The sequence below is a fragment of the Orbicella faveolata genome, unplaced genomic scaffold (assembly GCF_042242905.1).
Source record: "Orbicella faveolata isolate gen_17 unplaced genomic scaffold, um_ofav_v1 contig_46, whole genome shotgun sequence".
In the NCBI taxonomy this organism is placed as follows: domain Eukaryota; kingdom Metazoa; phylum Cnidaria; class Anthozoa; order Scleractinia; family Merulinidae; genus Orbicella; species Orbicella faveolata.
Genome location: NW_028301576.1, coordinates 20,277,508 through 20,296,843, shown reverse-complemented (window position 1 = coordinate 20,296,843; position 19,336 = coordinate 20,277,508). Strand labels below are relative to the sequence as shown.

The 19,336-nt window shown below is 39.0% G+C and overlaps 3 protein-coding genes and 1 pseudogene across 5 annotated transcripts in view; 1 reads left to right on the top strand and 3 right to left on the bottom strand.

Moving 5' to 3' along the window:
• Positions 1–2,013, bottom strand: part of LOC110067017 (uncharacterized) — a 67,381-nt gene extending 65,368 nt beyond the window's left edge. For both annotated transcript variants that reach the window (XM_089278769.1, XM_020774286.2), the window contains exon 1: positions 1,848–2,013. The gene's annotated coding sequence lies outside the window, so the exon portion shown is untranslated. The remainder of the gene's footprint in view (positions 1–1,847) is intronic.
• Positions 2,014–4,735: 2,722 nt separating this feature from the next.
• LOC149098803 (uncharacterized) lies at positions 4,736–5,357 on the top strand (annotated as a pseudogene).
• A 3,003-nt stretch (positions 5,358–8,360) lies between these two features.
• On the bottom strand, positions 8,361–11,864 carry LOC110067037 (kelch-like protein 21). Its single transcript, XM_020774310.2, has one exon. The coding sequence runs from the start codon at positions 11,238–11,240 to the stop codon at positions 9,456–9,458; it is 1,785 nt and encodes a 594-aa protein (XP_020629969.2). The 5' UTR covers positions 11,241–11,864; the 3' UTR covers positions 8,361–9,455.
• A 1,603-nt stretch (positions 11,865–13,467) lies between these two features.
• LOC110067035 (synaptotagmin-3-like) lies at positions 13,468–18,609 on the bottom strand. Of its 2 annotated transcripts, XM_089278780.1 has the most exons (4): positions 18,454–18,609; positions 17,851–18,258; positions 15,635–15,788; positions 13,468–14,082 (listed from the first exon to the last, which is right to left on the bottom strand). In XM_089278780.1, the coding sequence occupies exons 2-4, from the start codon at positions 18,211–18,213 to the stop codon at positions 13,769–13,771; spliced, it is 831 nt and encodes a 276-aa protein (XP_089134906.1). In that variant the 5' UTR covers positions 18,214–18,258; positions 18,454–18,609; the 3' UTR covers positions 13,468–13,768. The 2 variants fall into 2 exon arrangements, with proteins under 2 accessions (XP_089134906.1, XP_089134905.1); XM_089278779.1 differs by lacking the exon at positions 18,454–18,609 and having other exon boundaries at positions 17,851–18,415.
• Between the last annotated feature and the right edge of the window lie 727 nt (positions 18,610–19,336).

Genomic DNA, 19,336 nt, shown 5'->3' with positions numbered 1-19,336 from the left:
AAGATGTTCCCATTCAAGTTTAAACTCTCAGCCGATAATTCTGGAGTTTTTTGGCCGAAACGTCGGCTTTGTTATGTTGGTGTTTTTCGGTTGCTATGGGCGACCGTTGCTTCCTTTGTTAGGACAAGTCTGGGAAGTGAGGTCACAAAAAAATTCTAATTAATTCTGGTTTTGTTCGATTTCGCTGAAATTTTAACACGATAAAGCTGGATTGTTAAGGAATAGATTTACCGCCTGCCGATGTGTGGTAGCTATTAACGCTGAAGTGTTATATCGCTTCGAAGTCAGGGTTTTGAAGAGATTTTTTTGCAACATTTGGGTTCGGCGTGATTTTGTAATCTGAGGTTTCGGTTGACCACGAAGGAAAAAATATCCGGAAAAGGTCATTTCATCGACGATTCAAACAAATATAAATATGTATATGTTCCGAGCTAAATTTCTGGTGAAAAAATATAATTTTTGACGAGCGCTGGGTTTTTAATTTATTCCCGCGAAAGATGAGATTTATTGTTTCAACAGCTTTTGGCGAGTAAACATCACAGGTTGCGTGACTCAAAATTTGACCGAGTGGAAGCTTGGGTCTGCTCGCACCGAAGTCGAAAAAAAAAAAACCACGGGTAAACCATGAACCGCGCTCGGCCCATGGCCGCGCGGTTAAAAAAACCACGGGTAAACCATGAACCGCGCTCGGCCCATGGCCGCGCGGTTAAAAAAAAAAGCGAGGTTAAAAAGAGTGTTCTTCAATCAACGGTCCCTTCACTTCTATGCCAAATTCCACTCTGAAACTTTGCCACATCTCTAATTTGGACGTCCTTTTTCCATTCGCATCGATCATTATTTTTCCAAAAATTAAATATTGAAAATTTCAAACGACTTGGAAAATCGAACGTGAACAAAGACCTGTTTCATCTGTTTGCGAGCTCTTTTGCCAACCGCAAAACAGGCTACACAAGAGTGATTCTGGTGCACGCGATTGAAAATGACGTCAATGTTTATATAGATTTCTTTATTAATTCACGAATCATTGTAACTTTGTCCTTTGCTTACTTTTCAAGCGTCAAAGGCTAACTTTTGCTCTCATAATGCTTCACATATAAACTCGTAGTTAAGCTCCTCTAACTCTTTTCCAGACTGGGAAGAGAAATATATCTCGAAAGTTGTTGAATTAAATACACCAGATAACCTCGAGCACAATTTGGGGTTCCTAAGCAAATACGACAAAGTAGTACAGCTTCTGGAAGTCCTTCTAGAGTGCCTTTCATACGGTTACCTTTTAACATAACACGTTCAATCACACTTTTCCTTCCAAAATTTAGTCATTTCTGTCCAGAGGCCAGAGGCGAAGGTCGAAGCATTTACACAAAAACAATCCGATTGAATTTTGTTTCGCTCACACATTCTGCGGTCAACCATTGATCTGAAGTCTGGCATGTTTTAGCAATCGACAATTTACAGTCTTCACCGGCTTTTCTCCGTGACTTTTGGAAGTTAAAGGCTGATCTTTCAACAACAAGAGCGAGAAAAAGAAATGTCGGGTTGGTTTTGAAAATGAATAGACTGCGACAATCTCATTTCGCCGCGCAAAGAGTCAATTTAACCTCAGCAGGTTCCAGATGAAACCTACTATTCAATATAAGTTTTACATCTAGACTGTCGAGACCTCGGCAACATCCTATACATAACAACATTTACACCATGAGAGAGCTAGAGAAAACTAGAGATGAAACATCTATCCTTATCTGATGTATCTTCAACGGAGAGTGAGTAAACAAATTCGGTATGGCCACGACGCGGAACACATTAATGTAGAGAATACTGTATCTTCGTGAAAGATCCATTTGTCTTACCTTCAATAAGTGATAGGTCAGTGATACACGTTGTCTTCGGGAAGTCGTACACAAGTTAACAAGTACAGCGTCCCTGTACGGATTGAGCAACGATACAGTTACTAAGGTCTAGACGCCATGTCGATCAATTGAAACTGACTCATCAAACGTGCGTATTAAACTACCGAAGCATGACGTGACATTGGCACTCCCAGGCTTCGCATGTGACGTGCAAAATCTACCATCAAATTTGTCGTTTCACTAATTCTTAAAACTAACCGTTCTCGTGGTGATCTGAGCATGATCAATATATTCTAGCCGGTAATTTGGTTCTTTCCTGGCAAAGGATAGCAGTTTTACTTAACTTACCAGCTGTCAGCAAGATAGACAAAAGAGAGCTAAAGGCTATCTGTAACAAACGCAATAAGGCCGTGGTGAACTCCAACAGGCCACTTTCGATATATTAAAATTCAGCTTCATAGTGAGGCCAAGAGGATACAAACAAAAGAAATGAATAAACATGGCCATTGAATTTCCTTTGTTTCTTCCTCTACGCCTCACTTACTGCGCTTTTCAATAACATGCGGACTCTAAAATTCACAGCTCAACCGACAAATGCGTTTTTCGCTACCGTCAATCAAATGTTCGGCGGCTCCTCCCAGCTTCCGACTACTGCCGAGCACTGTTTCGTTGCCTGAACTATGCTCAACGATCTGATTACCGCACGCTCGGTAGTAGTTGGAAGCTGGAAGGAGCCGCCGAACATTTGATTGACGGTAGCGAAAAACGCATTTGTCGGTTGAGCTTTGAATTTTAGAGTCCGCATGTTATTGAAATGCGCAGTAATATATCGAAAACGGTCAATCTCTTGAATCGGTCTATTTCCTTTTAAAACAAACTTCATGTTAATCCGTATCATATTCTTGGGTTGCACTGTCACGCAATAAAGAAAATAATTCGAAAACCATTCAGTGTATAAAATCAAGAAATTATGATGTTATAGGAGATAAATAATGAAGGCGCTACCCCAAGTTTAGATCTGTACATTTTCCCATAATTCAAATATTCGTCGAAATATTTTGCATAAATTTACAGAGCCCAGTTTGGAGTCGCCATGTTGGTGTACCTCCATAGTACAGTTGAACCCCGCCTTACGACAGCCCCGCTAATACGGCCACCTCGCTATTACGGCCATTTTATTCTGGCCCGAAAAAACGCTCAGTCTTTCATTTTCTTATTTAATGAACCCCTTTAATACGGCCGCGTTTTTTTTTTTTTTTTTTTTTTGGAACTTACTCTGGTCACCTCGACAACTGATTATCTGAACTAATCAAGCAGACGTTCAAATGATCACTTTTCCCAATACTTCAACTTCTAAAAAGGCTAAAAATCAACACATAAATATATTTTTCGACAAACGCGTTCATAGTTTATGTTATGCACCGCCATAACTCTGAAATTCAAAATGTGCTTGTTTTCAGACGAAACAAGTTATTGAGCTGAAACGTTGTTAAACAGGTATAAATTTCCCGCCTCTTATGCCTGATGAAGAAAACAACTTTGTGGCTCTTTAGTTTGGGATTTTAGAATGTGATGACGTCACGTGCATACCAAGAATATCGGGCCATTCTTGTTCCCATGGGTACTTAGACAGGCCCAGAGCGCTTTGCGGCTTGGAATTTGGGGGGAGGGGGTGGGAGGTCGTGTCTGAACCTGCGTTCAGGGGTCCTTTTATTCGGCGTTCACCAAAACAAAAGCCTAATCGCAGGTTAGGGATTGACCCATGTTTGAGTTGCCTATTTATTGTTCTTGTTAAGGGCTTTGAAGGTCACGTCAGTCAGCCACTTGTTGATTAGAATAATAAATACCTTATTCACATCTAGATGTCACATCTCGCTGTACTTACCAACCTTGTTAATTCAATTAAATGTCTTGATCTAATTGTCTCAATTTACTTTACTTCCAGTGAGACGGATCGACTTTATGAGAAAGACGAGTCGAGTCCACCCGTACGATATCGCGCCGATTCATCAGCATCTACTAACCGCCAAAAGTTCCCGCTGGTCCAGATCAAAAATAGCTCAGCGGCCCAATGGCTCCAATAGCTTGAAGAACTATTTATACCTGATCATGACTTCAAAAATAAATGTTTTTGAGCTTCGATAATTAAAAAAAATCCCCACCGCACCCCCCTCCCCACCCCTCTCCCCACCCCAACTTATTAGTCATGCTGCCGATTTCTCCGAAGAACATGAGCTTTTATGCTGAGCTTCGGAAAAATCACCTCGCGCTTTTCATAACAAAGGAACTGTTGTTTGAAGCTCAATCACCGGAATTAAAATTCATAGATCTCATTAATAGTTTGCCTTGTTTATTGCATTTCACTCCCCCCATTTTCGCAAAACCGCCCGAAGACTTAACCCTGTTAAAACCTGCGCCACCGCGGTGCGATTACGGTTAGCTCTCTGAAATGGAAATGGTAACGTTAAATAAGATTATATTGAATAACACTGTAAGCTATCGCCCCTGCATCCACCAAAGACCAACTGTTCCAGTTCAATGGACAAGTTTATGAACAGACCGATGGCGTCGCCATGGGCTCTCCACTCGCTAATGTCTTCGTGTGATCCATTGAAGAAACTCTGGTTCATGAAGGCAAAATGCCTTTATTGTACAAGAGATACGTTGACGACACTTTAACTATAATCCCTGACACAGCATCAGCAGCTACCTTTCTTCAAGTGCTCAACAACTGCCACTCATCAGTGAAGTTCACCATGGAAAGAGAGAGTGATGGTCTGCTTCCTTTTCTATGAATGCAACTGCTTAACAGAGCTAGTGCTCCTAAAATTGAGACCAAAGTCTACATAAAACCTACTAAAACCATGCTTGACCGTGTATAATGCTGGTCGTATTTTCCTGAAGAATTTGACCGTTTGACAGCAGTTTTCTCCCGGATGAAATATCCATGACACCTTATCAACTCTACAGTCAAGTCGTTTATCGCCTCTAAAGTTGAAGACCCGCAACCAACACCTGCCCAAAAAGAGAACCCAACGGTCCGAATAGTCCTGCCCTTCAAAGATCAGGGCTCGGCAGACTTCGACAGTGCGTAAACAGCTGAAAGACCTGAGCTTGAAGACCCACACTGTCATTCAACCGGTGTTTGTGTGTCAGTGATAAGATCCAGCGAGAGCTAAAAGTGCTTGAGATTAAACCGCCTATCGTTAATCAACAACGTGGAATTTATAAATTTCAATGTGACTTGTGCGATGCAAGTTATGTAGGCTATACTCTCGGGCACTTGCACCAACGCGTGGCCATACACTGAACAATCTTCTTCCATTGGCAAACACTTCATTAACGAACACTGTATTCACGGTTCCCAAAGACCTGTTCAGACATTTTTCCGTTCTCAGGAAGTGCATGAATAAGTTCGATTGTTTAGTGCATGAAATGCTGCTAATTAGAGAATTAACAGCATCTCTCAATGTCCAGCCGGACTCAATTCAAGCAAAACTATTTGCGTGACATTGCATATGTACTCACGAAGTATATGTTAATCTTGAGAGAATTTTCTGACGGCTTATCTTTTTGCATTTGAACTTGAAAATGGTGTCAGGATGTTACCAAAATGTTGTTCTTTCTTATCGTTTTTACTTGTTTATCTATTTGACTTCCAACCGAAATTTCCGGATTTTTTTCTGCTAAATGTTAAGCACCCGAAAACACTAACAACAGGACGAGTACAAGAAAACGTGATTTCCTCTTGTGATTTAACGTCTCAGTCTGCACGCACAATCAGCACATTAAACATGCCTGAACGCATAAATTTTTAATCTTTCGCTGTCTTTTACGAAGACTCATGAATGCAGATGTTCTTCGCTTGGATTGAGAAAAATCTTCACCGGTTCCTCACATGTTGTCCTATTTTTCTTTTCATTTCGACATCAACTGAATAAAAAAGGCTATAGAGTTGATTTAGTTCCACCATAGTTACTTTCTCCATCTCGTGATCATTGGTTGCTTAGAACGAGCGTCAAGTATGCATTATCCTACCGTCCTGAGCCACGTCATAGCGAGGACTGGGAACTACTCCCCGTCCTCAGAACCGCAGCTTTGCTTATTTTGGCGGGAAGGACATTCCACACTTAGGTTTTTTGCTTGTTCCTCATTTGTTTGATTTTTGTTTTTGTTTTTGTTTTTTTTTTTCACTTTGCCTCCAGCCTCGCTACCTGTGGAACAGTGATCCATCTAGAAAAAGGCTGTAGTGAGTCCTGAAACTCACACAGCAGGTTAACTGCGAGTCCCAGGCCTTACAGTGTGTAAGATCCAAGAACATTGTGAATTTTCGTCTTTAGAAATGGAAGGAGTTAAATCTGTTGTCGATTGTGTCAAATATGCGCCAATTCCTATTATGTCCACACCCCTATGGGTAGCTGAAAATTGAACAATCTACCCCTTACCTAGGACTCAAAAAAACCCTCTCTGCTCCACTCCTCCCCCCTTCCCAATACTTAAGCCCATAAAATTTGACGAAACAGAAACGACGAAATAGACAATTCCTGCTGATTACCAAGTTAAACGACGTTAGAGACATTTCTATGAGGAATTAATAAACAGCTATAGAAATTTAAAAATCACAGAATACATTAAATCCCCTTCTCAAAATCGTAAAATTATATAGAGAGATTTTTTATTATTCTATCTTAGAGCTTTCTTCAGCTTCTTTCGTCAATATACATTTAACATCATGTGCTAATAAACAGTAGAGTGTTTCTGTCAAGGAACTATCAGCCCATACTTCGAAGACAAATAAGTGCCCTGATGTCTCTGCAAATGATCACTTTCGCGTCACGTGATCAAAGAAATTTAAACCAACAAGAATCGGAGAAAATTTAGTAGTGAAATATTATCACACCGATTAGATAATAGGTCAAAGAAAATATGCGCGCTGATTGGTTTTAAAACGTGCTTCTATTGAACAATTAGGTTATGAGCTCGAGTTTTTTATTTAAACAATAGAGTGTTTCTGTAGAGGAACTATCGGCTCATAGTTGCCCCGCGGAAATTTAATGTTCTTAAAACAAATATTTTCCCGAGAAGTGAACCTTCGAGGACAAATCTGCTAGCCATAAAAACATCAAATTTTCAGGGGGCAGCTATCAGACCAATAGTACCGAGACCGTGAAGTACTCTATTGTCTTTATTGTTCACCACTAAATTTTCTTCCGCGCGCCAGTTCAAAAATCATATTAAATCATTTTCAACTTTTTAGATGAAAGCCGTGAAAGCCAAATGCAAAATTTGAAAAAGAAAGCAGACAAAGAACCCACTAAATACAATTTCAAATATTTGTTTTAAAGTAAGCGAGTAAGAACTTTATTTAAGTGTCATTGTATTTAGCCCATGTGGGCTAATTGGGGACACCTTATTAACTCTACCTAAACGTCCTCGTTAATAGCATTATAAGATTCTATTAAAAAAAAATTAAAATTGAAATATTGGCAAACAATGAAAAGAAATAAAAGAGTATATGTTGTCCTAAGAAACGCCTTAATTATAATATTACTTAATTAAAGTTTAACATTTAATAACACCAAATTTCTGCGGGGCAACTTTCTTGAACGGTGGCTAGTAATCGTACCTATTCTGAAGTGGTATCTTTTAGGAGTGAGCAACGCCCACATTAGTCTTCTTTAGGAGTAAAACTCCAATTTTCCCTGACCTTTTCATATGGGAGTTTCCCCCCGGGGTTCCAAATGTGTAACAAGAAGTGACGGAGTGACGGAGTGAAATCGCTGTACCACTACAACTTGGAAAATAATATTATCCAAGTTAAAAAGATATCAGGTTCGATAAGTTTCTGGAAACCCGTGGAAAAGGCTTAAGCTCAATTATCAGCCGCTGTTCCGGAAAACGGCTAGCGCTCCTCTAACGAAGAGAGTGGATATCGAGCCTACAAAATGAATTTTCTTCAATATGACTGGGTTAACTTAGCTGCTAAATATTTTTAGTATACGCGAACAACATGAAAATACGTCCTCCTTCCAGAAGCTAAAGGTTTCTACAGTGGGGTCCGGTAACGAGAGAAGACTTGCGGTCAAACGATTCGGCTTTGAAAGAAACGATTCGAGAGGAATCGTGCGAATTGAGTGGAATCGTTACAATTTGTCATCCCATGATTTGCTTCCGCGAGTCGACGTCCGTTGAGACGATTCGACTTTGCAGCACACGCAACTGTCAACTTTGACTCGATTTGCGACGAGACGTGCGAATCGAGTCGAATCGTTAATAATTTGAGACGGTTCAGACGATTCGAATTTGCAGAAGACGATTATATAATAATAATAATAATAATAATAATAATAATAATAATAATAATAATAATAATAATAACAATGATAATAATAATAATAAAAACAATCTTTAAAGAGGTAACGCCCGTCACGTAAATACGTGGTTCTCAGGGAGGTCCTCTATAAAAATAAAAAGTATTAAAATCTAAAATAAGAAATACAAATATCACAGATCTAAAATATAAAATATACAATAATTAAAACTACTAAAACTACCAAAACTACCTACTGTCCTAAACTACTAATTACAAATAATTATCTATTAACAATACGTCGTACATCTAAAAAAAAAATTTTTTTTTAAAGAAGACATCTTCCCTAATTTAATTTTCTTCGCGACGAAACGTGCGAATCGAGTCAAATCGTTAACAATTTGATACCCCAGTTATTGCCTACTTCCGTTCAGACGATTTGATCCTGCAGGAGACAATTCGTGACGAATCGTGCGAATCGAGTCGAATCGTTAACAATTTGACACCCCTGTTATTGTCTTCGCAAGTCGACTTCCGTTCAGACGACTCGACTTTGCAGGAGACGATTCGCGACGAATCGTGTGAGTCGACTTCCGGTGAGACAATTCGACTTTGCAGCATAGCATTCGCGAGGAATCGAGTCGAATCGTGAAGTACCTCAGACGAATCGACTCAGTTTGTTGTCACGTTTTAAGAACGAGGAAGGTTCATATGATCATTTTCTCATAGGTCTTAGTGTCACGTGGTGCGTATCGACTCCGTGCGAATCGAGCCGTATCGTCAAGTACCTCGGACGAATCGACTGAAGTTTGTTGTCAAGTTTTAAGAACGAGGAAGGTTCCCATATCATTATTTCACGGGGCTTGACTTCCGGTGGTGCGGACCGACTTCGTGCGAATCGAGTCGAGTGGGAAAAAAACTGTTGATTCATTGCTTGTTCCCACTTTACTGGTGTTCTTTAGTTTAAAAGTACGCTTCGTGATCATCATTACTTATGATACCATAGATCACCTTTTGGCAGACTGGGAGTGATTGTGGCTCCACGTAAAATAAATGTACTCGCTAAGAGTTTTAATTCGTTGATTTGCAATATTTCTTTTGTCCACCTTATTTTCGTTTTATTTATTTAAATGTAAACGCAGTCCAACTCATTTTCATGAAAGACAGGGAATTGGGAAACGAGATATTCCATGGGCATGGTCTATGTTTGTTGTTGTTGTTTACGCTAGTTATGGTTGTTTTGGCATAAAAATCCATCAGAGATGCCGTTTGCACCCACTTCATAGGTCATGTCCTGGTTACATGAAAGAGCATGTGCGCGAACCACTGGACTTTGTTTTAGCTGCATGAGAAGAGTCGACAGATGAATCATAATTGAGGTTATTCATAACCCCATTAAAGAGTAGCACGGAACAACCGCTCACTGAGATAAAAGTTGATCCCTCACTAATCTTCTCAAAGGTCATTGTGGTCGTCTTCTTCCATTCGTCGTTTTCTTCATCATACGATTCAACGGTGAATTTGTCGCTTTCGGAAGTACAGGGTTCTCCCAGTCCACCCAACACGTACAACTTTTCAGCCAGGCACACCATACTACCCAACATTCGGGGTACGTTCAGATTGGCTATAACCTCCCATTCGTTTAGCGGTATTTTGTACAACTCGCAAGATCGCAAAACACTACAGTCCGAACCAATTCCGCCCGCGATGAAAATCTTATCGTGCACAGCGGAACCAAAGGCACGGCGTCTCGCCTCGTGTATGTCTTGCAATTTTTCCCAAGTGTTCTCTTTGATATCAAATCTTTCCACGTCAGATAGATTGTCAAACTTTTGAACATATCCTGCGCTCGAAAGTTCACGTTTTCGACCACCAATAGCGTAAATAAGTTGCTTGGCTGGTACAATGCAAACTTGGTCCTTCTGGCCCAAGTCAAACGCTGCAAAAGATTTCCATGAATTTGAATCGAAGTCGTATTTCCTGGTAATTGTTCCAGATCCGATCTTATCACTCTCAATGACGTAAATCTCTCCATGAACTGCAAATACTTGTTGTTCTTGTCTGCGATGAAAATCAGTCCTTACTTGTGGCTTAACGGGCCATTCCGTTGTAGTTAATGGCACCCATTTATTAAAAAGAGGTTCATACCGTTGTGAATTGTTCAATTCTTGGGCAATTGCGAAAAGCTTGCCTCGACACGAAACCAGATTTACAGACTCTGATTGAACATCAGGTAATTTCTGCCATTTGTCGTCACCTGGGCAATGACACAAGACTTTCATCTGTCTACAGGCCACTATCGCATGTGATTGTAGTGACCTCCTTGGTAACTGTTGCCATGGAAAATCACAGTCAACTTTGCCTTCAAGCCATCTTAGCGCCTGCATCACGCAATCTAAGCACTTAGCATCTTCTTTGACAAGAGAGTTTGTGGCGATAGACCTGGACAAATAGTCACGCGACACAAACATAAGTCTGACGTGACGAAATAACTCTTTGAATTCTTTCATTCTATGCCTCGTGTTCTGAGAAGTCCATTGTACTATAATCTTGAAAATATCTTCTTCATTGTTGATAACTATTTCGTCGCTTGAAATCCAGTTTTCAATTTCTTGGCTTGACAGATCCAGAAATTCTTTCGACTGGGCCACGTTAGCGAAATTTGACTCAACATAATTGTGTACTTTTGCAACCAATTCGTTGCAATGATGCTCTTTGGCAAAATTAAAGATTGAAATGCAGTTGGAAATGCAGAGTCTTTTTTCTAAACATTGCTCAGAAATGATCCTCAGGCTTGGAAGAAGCAGATAATCTGCGGCAACAATTAATCCTTTGGCGTTTTCCACATTGTTTATCTGTGCACGGCCATAGTAGATAAACTTCAGAATGATTTCCACAAGTGGTGCGGATATCGTGTGAAGTCGAATGATCCCGTCTCTGCTCTCGTCCGTGCCACTTTCCAATCGTTTTTCAAAAAAATAACTCGCCTTTAGAAAGGCATCTCTACGAGCCATAAACACTGTCTCGTCTTTGGCAATCAAAGTAACATAGGTCGGTTGAGCAGCGCTGACGTTTTGCGTCATGTTGCATTGAATTCTACATCTTCACGGCATTCTTCGATCATGACAGTTTGGGAACCGGTAACATGACGTTCTGAGAGCTCCACGCTCACTAAAGACCAACCATGTGCTGTATCAGTTTAAACACAAGTTTGGCAAGCGAGCTCTTAAATTACATGGTTTGATATTTCCAGTATTCGCGGACAAACAACGCGTCGATCCAATATCAGGTCTCATGAATGTCAAAATACTTAATTAGCAATTCAGTGTTTATTGTTGTTTTTAGAGTACAGACTAACAGTTAAGATCACACAATATTGGGTGCTACACAGGTTTCATTTATCAGCAACCACCACCAGTTTCCATTATTAGCCAACGCATTTAGACGTCTTGGATTCTTTATCCTTTAGAGGCATTTCCGGCAAGTTTAAGTTTCACAATGTCAATAGCGAGAATTAAAACACAGTAAATATCGATGTTACCAATTAATGTTGGTCCGATGACGCGCGTCTATTGTTTCTGGAGTTTTGTTTTGTGATTTATAGTGATAGGAACCTACACAACACTGAAGACAAACAATGGAAGGAAAATATGAGGTTCATTTTTGCGCTTTGTGGTAAGTGTTTTCGTTTTTGAATAATTGTTGCCCACGGCTTCATAATTAAAACTATTGACATCAATGATTGCTCGACACAATGACTGGCTAACCCCAGCTCTGAAGCGATACTGAAGGTACAAATGAAAATAGCGTCAATACGTAATGGCACACTTTCGATCTTCTAGTAGTGTTTCTCCGGGGGGACTCCCATTTAAAAAGGTCAGGGTACTCGTCGTACCTTTTAGGAGTTAAAGAGTGGTTTTGTTACCCGTTAAGTTGTTCAGCCTTAAAAGGTCCACACAGGAAGCTTTTGCGGTGCAATACAATCCTTTTTATATGGTTTATATGGTTTATATGGTTTATATGGGCGTAATTACTGTCGCGTATTTGTAGGAATAAATTCACATTCGATTTTGCTTATCGCTTTTCACAAAATTCTAAGCGGCGTAGGAATTTTAATCTAAGTACCACAACATTAAAACTAACACAAGCTGTAGGACTGACAGCCTTTTCAGTGAGATTAAGTCTTCGCAAATTCCAATTCGCCTGACACTTCCAAGTTCATTTCCGTTCGTGAAAATGCACCTATGCTTGAACTGGTTTATGAAAATGTAATTTAACATACACTTTCAACAAACTAGTACAGAGATGAAAGGTTCTCGCCTAAAATTCTCCACATATTATCTCGCTATATTCCATCCTTAATAATTTCTCGTTTTCGCATAAATTTCGAAAGTGTGTTTAGTTGTCGTTGCTTCTATATGTACTATACGACGACAAACAGTATTCTTTACATTGGAATATTTTAGCAAGACGTTACGAAAATCAGTGATGAATTCGAAAACCTTGTGAACATGAAAGTTCACAAGGAAACTACCATTTGTCCTTTCCACTCGGCTGTACCAAAATCTCTCTGTCAATGCGAGGCAACTCGAGGCAACGCGAGGCTACCAATACGGCGGCCCAGCCCGGCCCGGCCTCAAAATAAACAAAAGGATGGCCTTAAAAACAAGTATTAAGAATTTAGGATTTGTAAGATTACTTGATAACGTAGGAAGCATCAAAACACAAAGCCCACCGTTTGACTAAAACATGCAATTTTCGTAACAATTTAGTGAATGGAAGGCAAGTTTTAAGTGGCAGTTTTTTTGTTAAGCCTGTCCACAGGCCCTTTATTTTGTTTTGAGTTCGTCGAGATTGCAAGAAAAACTATTAAGCGCAGGGGATTTGAAAAAGCCCGAACGCAAGGAGGTGCTCGCATCACTCTCGCACTGGAAAATAAAATAACTCTTATGTAAAAATAAACGTCTGTGGGCAGGCTAGTTTTTGTTGTTCATATCTATTCATTGGGCTTAGCTTTGGCGGGACTATAACGTCCAGTAACAAAAGATTGTTGCGCGCGGGGTAGCGGGAAGAAAGGGGCGGTGTCGAGTGTTAGCTACAATAGACCAATTTCAATATGTTAAAATTCAGCCTAATACAATAGACCTCAGCACGAGGTCTAGGGAATAAACCTGACACTGCTCTGTAGTTGTTCCCCAGAGCCTCGTGCTGAGGTTTATTGTTTCAGGATGAATTTTAATATATCGAAATTGGTCTATTACACTAATATTTCAAACATGAGACCATCAGTTGATACGATCCAGAGACTCATTCAGCTTTCAGTGCTTCTTTTACTTTAGTTTTTGTCTATTTGTTTTCCATTTTACTGTTTTTGTGTGTTTGTTTTCCATTTTACTGTATATTTACATCCCTGTTGATGCATAGGTAATGTGTCAATATTGCTTCCAATGCGCAATTGCCAAATGTCCAAATTATAAATTATCGCTCACTCGTTTGTCTTTATTGAATTAGATACTGGTCCAGTTATCAAAACAGTATTTTCACTGTTGACAAGTTTCAAATCAATCTTCACAAGTACGTGAAAAAATAATGGCAACCTCCTCCGTTTTATCTAGCACCAAAGAGTATGCCATCTGTTGACGGTCTTCCCTGGACACGTGATGACTTCTATCCAATGGGAACGCAATGACGAATCACCAGACTCGTCACGTGTGTCCACGTGCCCAATCAGGTGATCTGCATTGATTACGTATTTACAACAATGCATTGCGGTCAATCGTAGGGACAGTTGGCGCAGGTTCAAAGATGTGACATCGAGGGCGTAATTTTCGTAGAATAACACGTCGGTGCTTCCTTTCTTTTTGGATGTTCGATGTGATTGCAAGTGCCTTGGTCCGCTATGTAGAGAAACGGTTATGTACAAGTCTGCAATTGAAAAATAACATAGGATGGGTTCATTCAGCCGACATTCAGATTATGTCAACAATCCATGACAAAGCTCTTGAGCCTAGTCAGTTCACATTAGCATAAATTGCACTAAATTTTGCTAGAAATGCAATATTTTACATTTCATCTAGATTTTTGACTAGCTTCTATAGCCTAATGAGCAATGTTTTACTTTACGGTATGCACATAAGCTAAAATTAAAAATTTGGACTTGCTTTATTTTTTGGTAATGCGTTGCGATTTTTGTCGTGCCTCCTTTTCCTTTACCTTTCCTCTCTCTTTCTTTTCTCGCTATCTTCTACTCTTTACTTCCGCTCTATCAGCTGCAAAAGTTTTGGCACTGACCGTTCAAAAGACCGGCAAATGAGTGATTAATCAATTATGGGGTAATGGCCATTTTTACCAGCAATTTTGCGCCAACAATTGAACATTTGTTTTTCCAGTAGCTCTGTCAGCATTCAGTCGATTTTCAAAATTTACAAACCTATGGAAAGCTCTTTCTCTTCTGAATTAGTTTTTTACCAAAACAATCTGCTGACGTAGGAATTAGTTCTTTGTTTGCCCCTTCAAATGTTGTCTGGGGACAACACTGGGCGTGAAAGGGTTAAAGCCTGATAATATTATAATAATAATAATAATAATAATGATAATAATAATAATTATTATAATTATAATAATAATAGTAATAATAAGGTTATTCCAGTGGTAGTGGGAGCATTGGGATCAATACCACTGAGAGTGAATGACAATCTGAGAGCCATTGAGGTGGGCATTCCTGTTGGACTGATCCAGAGATGTGCATTGTTGGGGTCGGCAAGAATTCTTAGAAAGGTGCTGGAGATGTAGAAAGAAGAGAAAAAGCAAACAAGGGCTGTTTCTTGGCTTCCCTAGGCAACTTGTTGTTGCCCGGAGCCAATGACGAAACCAACTTCAATATCATCAATAGCTGTGCGAATCTTTAATAATAATAATAATAATAATAATAATAATAAGGTTCTTATTGCGCATTTAGAATTCTCAATGCGCTTACAATTGTATATGATTAAAAAGAGTAAAAAGACACGCATAACTTCTCGCAGAAATGTTATTAGCAACGACCATATGGTTAGTGCTGTTTTCATTGCTTCTTGGCTAGTTTTGCCGCTTAGAGAAAGGAAGAATTCTATGCAGTTTAGTTAAATCATACAATTGTATTATATTTACAAATTTTTAAGACACAAAATTATATTCTTTACAAATTCTCAGCCTCGGGTTTATTCTTATTTCTGTTCGGGAAATCACATGATTATATCGCGACGCCATCGTTTTCGAGAAGCTCCGCTTTCAAAGAAAAATATATCTTCCGTCCACACTAAAACTCAAAGCCGGCGTTTTCAAATTCCTACGGTCTGAAGAGCGCTTTCGAAAAGCTGCCTCTCCATGACAGGTTAGTGTAAACGGAAGGCCTAAACGTAGAAATAAGATGAGTTTTCAAATTCTTCCGGCGTAGTGCATGGACGCTACCTCAGTAATAAGTATAAGATCAGATCACCTGAACAGCTGACGCCACATCTATCCTGTCGTTTTCCTTCCCGCGCCTTGCAGCAGAGGTTTCGGGCTTTTACAATGTGCACCTTCATTCGACTTGTCGCTTTGTCAAACGACAAAGACACATTCACCTCTCCAGCTGGAAATTTTGGGAATACCTACGAGCAATATAAAGAATAAATCCACTGAGACACGCGTAGTATTATTATTTGTTGAAATTTCCAACAAGTCGGTTAAGGAGCTAAATCACTGTACAGTAAAACCCGTGTGTGAGAACCTACACTTTCTGAAGTCTGGCTAAATTGGTTCCAGTATTTTGGGGTAGTTATTGGCGATTGAGGCTGGGTAGGTTCTTAATTAGGTTCTTAATTTCTATGAAGGAGATACGATTGTTGATTTCCAGACAAAAAAATAAATAGACTTGGGTTTGGTCTTTATAGATACAGGAATTTTTCACAACTTTATTATTATCAGCTTCTTATAAATAAATCTGCAATTTCAAAGTCACACTCCTTAATTGGTTAACGTGTTTATCATAATTTAACTGTAACCCACATATAAAAAACTGGTTGATCTTGCTTGGCTTAAGTATTTTGAGTTATTCTGGTTGCGTACAAAAGGTTACAAAATTAACTTGAAATTGGAGGAAACCTGGCATGGCGATTTACTAAGATACAAAAACACAAAAGAGGTAAAAATAAACCATAAAGGAACAAGGATGGAGAAGATTAACACGGATTAGAAAGGACGAACTTAAAACATTTAGCCCGTAAACTGTTCAAGATGACGTACCTGCTTTTATTCTTTTAGACCAGAATGGAAAGGCAATAAGTGCACACGCCCGCGCTGACTTCAACGGTTTAAGTAAAAGCTGCTCAACATTACGGATCGGATTCATCTGAATTTATCTTTGTGGGAACAATTTGGTATGACATGTACCGTATTTTGACAACTATGCTTTTTTTTTGATTTTGGAATTTTCTCGAGCTCGTTTTTATCAGTAAAAGCTTGTAAAATTCGACTCAGTGTGGTCATTCTTACATTTTGTTTTATTGTTTCTGATTACTTTTGAGTCACTGTTTCTGGTTATCAGACTTTTATTAAAAATGACGGCTGCTTGAACTTCGTGACGTTTTACAACTTGATAGGATGCCACCTTTCATGTCGGTCACCTCAGAGGAAACTTTTTGCACGTACTATAACCCCCTGAAGTTTAATTATCGCTACTTAAATATCGTTGAAGTCACCGAAGAGGGCGGGACTTTTTTAATATAACACGCCGAGTGTGCGACACAAACATACAACGGACTCTCGTGCACATGGTAAACTTGTACAATCCTCCATTTAGGCCTCGTCCAAACTACGCCGGCAGAGAAATTTGAAAACGTATCTTTATTTCTACGGATAGACCAACCGACCACACTAATCTGTCGTGAAAACGGAGCTTTTCGAAAACGCTCTTCAAACCGGAGAAATTTGAAAACGCCTGCTTTGCGTTTTAGAGTGGACGGTTAACACTCGATGACATCGCCTCCTGACATCGCCATACAAATGTGAGTTTTCTCAAACACAGTGAATCCAAAATGACCTGTGATTGTTACGTTTTCAAATTTCTCATGCGTAGCGTGAAAGGAAAACATTTGATGTGTTTTCAGAGTGAAAACACCGTTTTCAAATTTCTCCGGTCTAGTGTGGACGGGTCCCTTGTTCAGCCACTGTTCTTGTTCAATTAACCGTAAAAAAATATACTTTCCTGTTTCCGTTAAAAAAAGTTCAATATCTTTTTTTAAAAAAAGATGAGTTTACAAGGCGCAACATATCTAGTTTTTCTCTTTTTTCTTCATGAAAACATTTAGACTGCATAAGCACATCATCGCGAAATAATTCTATCAAAAGATCGCTGAAAAAGGTGTCTAAGAACTGAATTAAACGTGATTCAGTATTCTAAATCGCAAATGTCATGTCAGTTGGTCGCAGATTTAACTTTTGCTTTCAATCGTAGCTATATATATCTGAAAGTTTTGGTCTACGTGATATTTTTTGGTATTTTATTGCTATACTGTTTGACATAGATTTGCAGTTGTCAGATTTCGACGGAGGAAAAAATAAGAGCTGTCATCGAAACATCCATCCATGTTTATGCATAATTAAGCTTAAAAGATACCTATTTTTAAAAACAAATGAAATAAAATAATCCATGGCTTCTGTAACTTCGCTTACCTGCCCTGCTAGCGTCCCTAAATCGTTTTCCACAACGCTACCTTTGATTCTGGGTAAATTATTATTTTCCGTGCCATCTCCGCGAATCGACTTATCAGCCGATATACTGGCGTTTTCAGAACTCTCTAAATGAAGTCTTTTGAGAGCCTTATCTGCGCCAGAGATTTTCTGTTTTGTGTTTCTTGGTCTGTTGATTGCGTCTGCTTGGAAACTCGTCGGTTGAACCGGCAACATTTCGGTTTTCGGTGAAATTGTCAGTTGTTTCTGATTTTTGCGATGTCCTGTTGTTTCCATCCATTCAAACCAGGTTTCTTCGTCTTCTTCATCACGAAATACTGATGTTGTGCCTTGCTTATTCCCCATGATCACAAACTTCCTTTGAGATCGCTCGAGGTTGCCATCTGAAACCTGAGAGCGAAATTCGATAAAAAATTGAGTCCTTCCACTCACAAAAATTATGGTCATTCAGTGTCCAAGTAACAGCTGCGAAACTTCACGAAAAGAGAGCGAGAGGTAAACAAAATATAATGCACGGCTTGGATGAATTAAATATTCATGTTTGGCTTAATTTATAGAATTTCAATCAAACGAATAATTACTAACCTTGACAGCTCTAGAGGCATTAGATATTTGTGTTGTCTGAAGGATGGAAACTTAATTTCACCTAGAATGACCAGTATTCAACTCAGAACTTCAATATATTTCATCTAAATTGCTGAGACAATATTTGGCTTGATTGTCTTCGTTTTATGATAACATTAAAAACAAATCAAAATGAGAGATTGAAGACTGAAAGTATTGACAGGAAAAGACATGACATGAGGTGAAAGAATTGTGAATAAAATTAAACGAAATCGAAAGCCTTAAATAGACTTATTTGCATTCATTTTTATTTTTTCACTTCCCAAACTCTATTTCTTTATATTTTTATTGTTAATTTTTATTTCCTTTCTATGAAAAGGTTGTGATTTTGCTGGGAGTGAAACAAAAATTTTAAAATGCCTTTTGTTTTTTTTCTACAGCAAGTCACTCCTAAACGCATCTAAATTGTACACTCCACATCAATGCGAGGTGTCGACAAGGATTTTTCCAAGTTGAATTAATAAGATTGATTTATTTGCTCCTCTCGTGTGGAAAGTATAATACGTTTTTTACCCAAATTTTCGCCGTAACTATACTATATATGTCGTTAATAATATGTTCCAAGTATTGGCTTTCACGCCTCGTTAGTCTTGGCTTTCCTATGCAAAAGGATAATATCAACAACAAAAAAAGAAAAAGAAAAAAGTGTTTTGCTGACTGTGATTAGCTTTAGGATATCCGAGTACGATACTAATCTCGTGGGTAGACCACATGAAAACAGACAGGAAATTTAATTATTTAAGTGACTGATCATGACCTTCTGAAGCGGGTCGGTACAGCAATATTTCACGGTTTACTTAACTGCTCTGTTTATTGGTTAGCTGCTTGTCTGATTCGTTTATTC

Coding starts and splice junctions, on each gene's coding strand:
- LOC110067037 (XM_020774310.2), bottom strand. CDS start 11,240: ATGACGCAAAACGTCAGCGCTGCTCAACCGACCTATGTTACTTTGATT.
- LOC110067035 (XM_089278779.1), bottom strand. CDS start 18,315: ATGACCATAATTTTTGTGAGTGGAAGGACTCAATTTTTTATCGAATTT. Junction 15,789..17,850: donor TAGGGACGCTAGCAGGGCAG/GTAAGCGAAGTT, acceptor TATTGCTCGTAG/GTATTCCCAAAATTTCCAGC. Junction 14,083..15,634: donor ATGTGGCGTCAGCTGTTCAG/GTGATCTGATCT, acceptor TTTCAATTGCAG/ACTTGTACATAACCGTTTCT.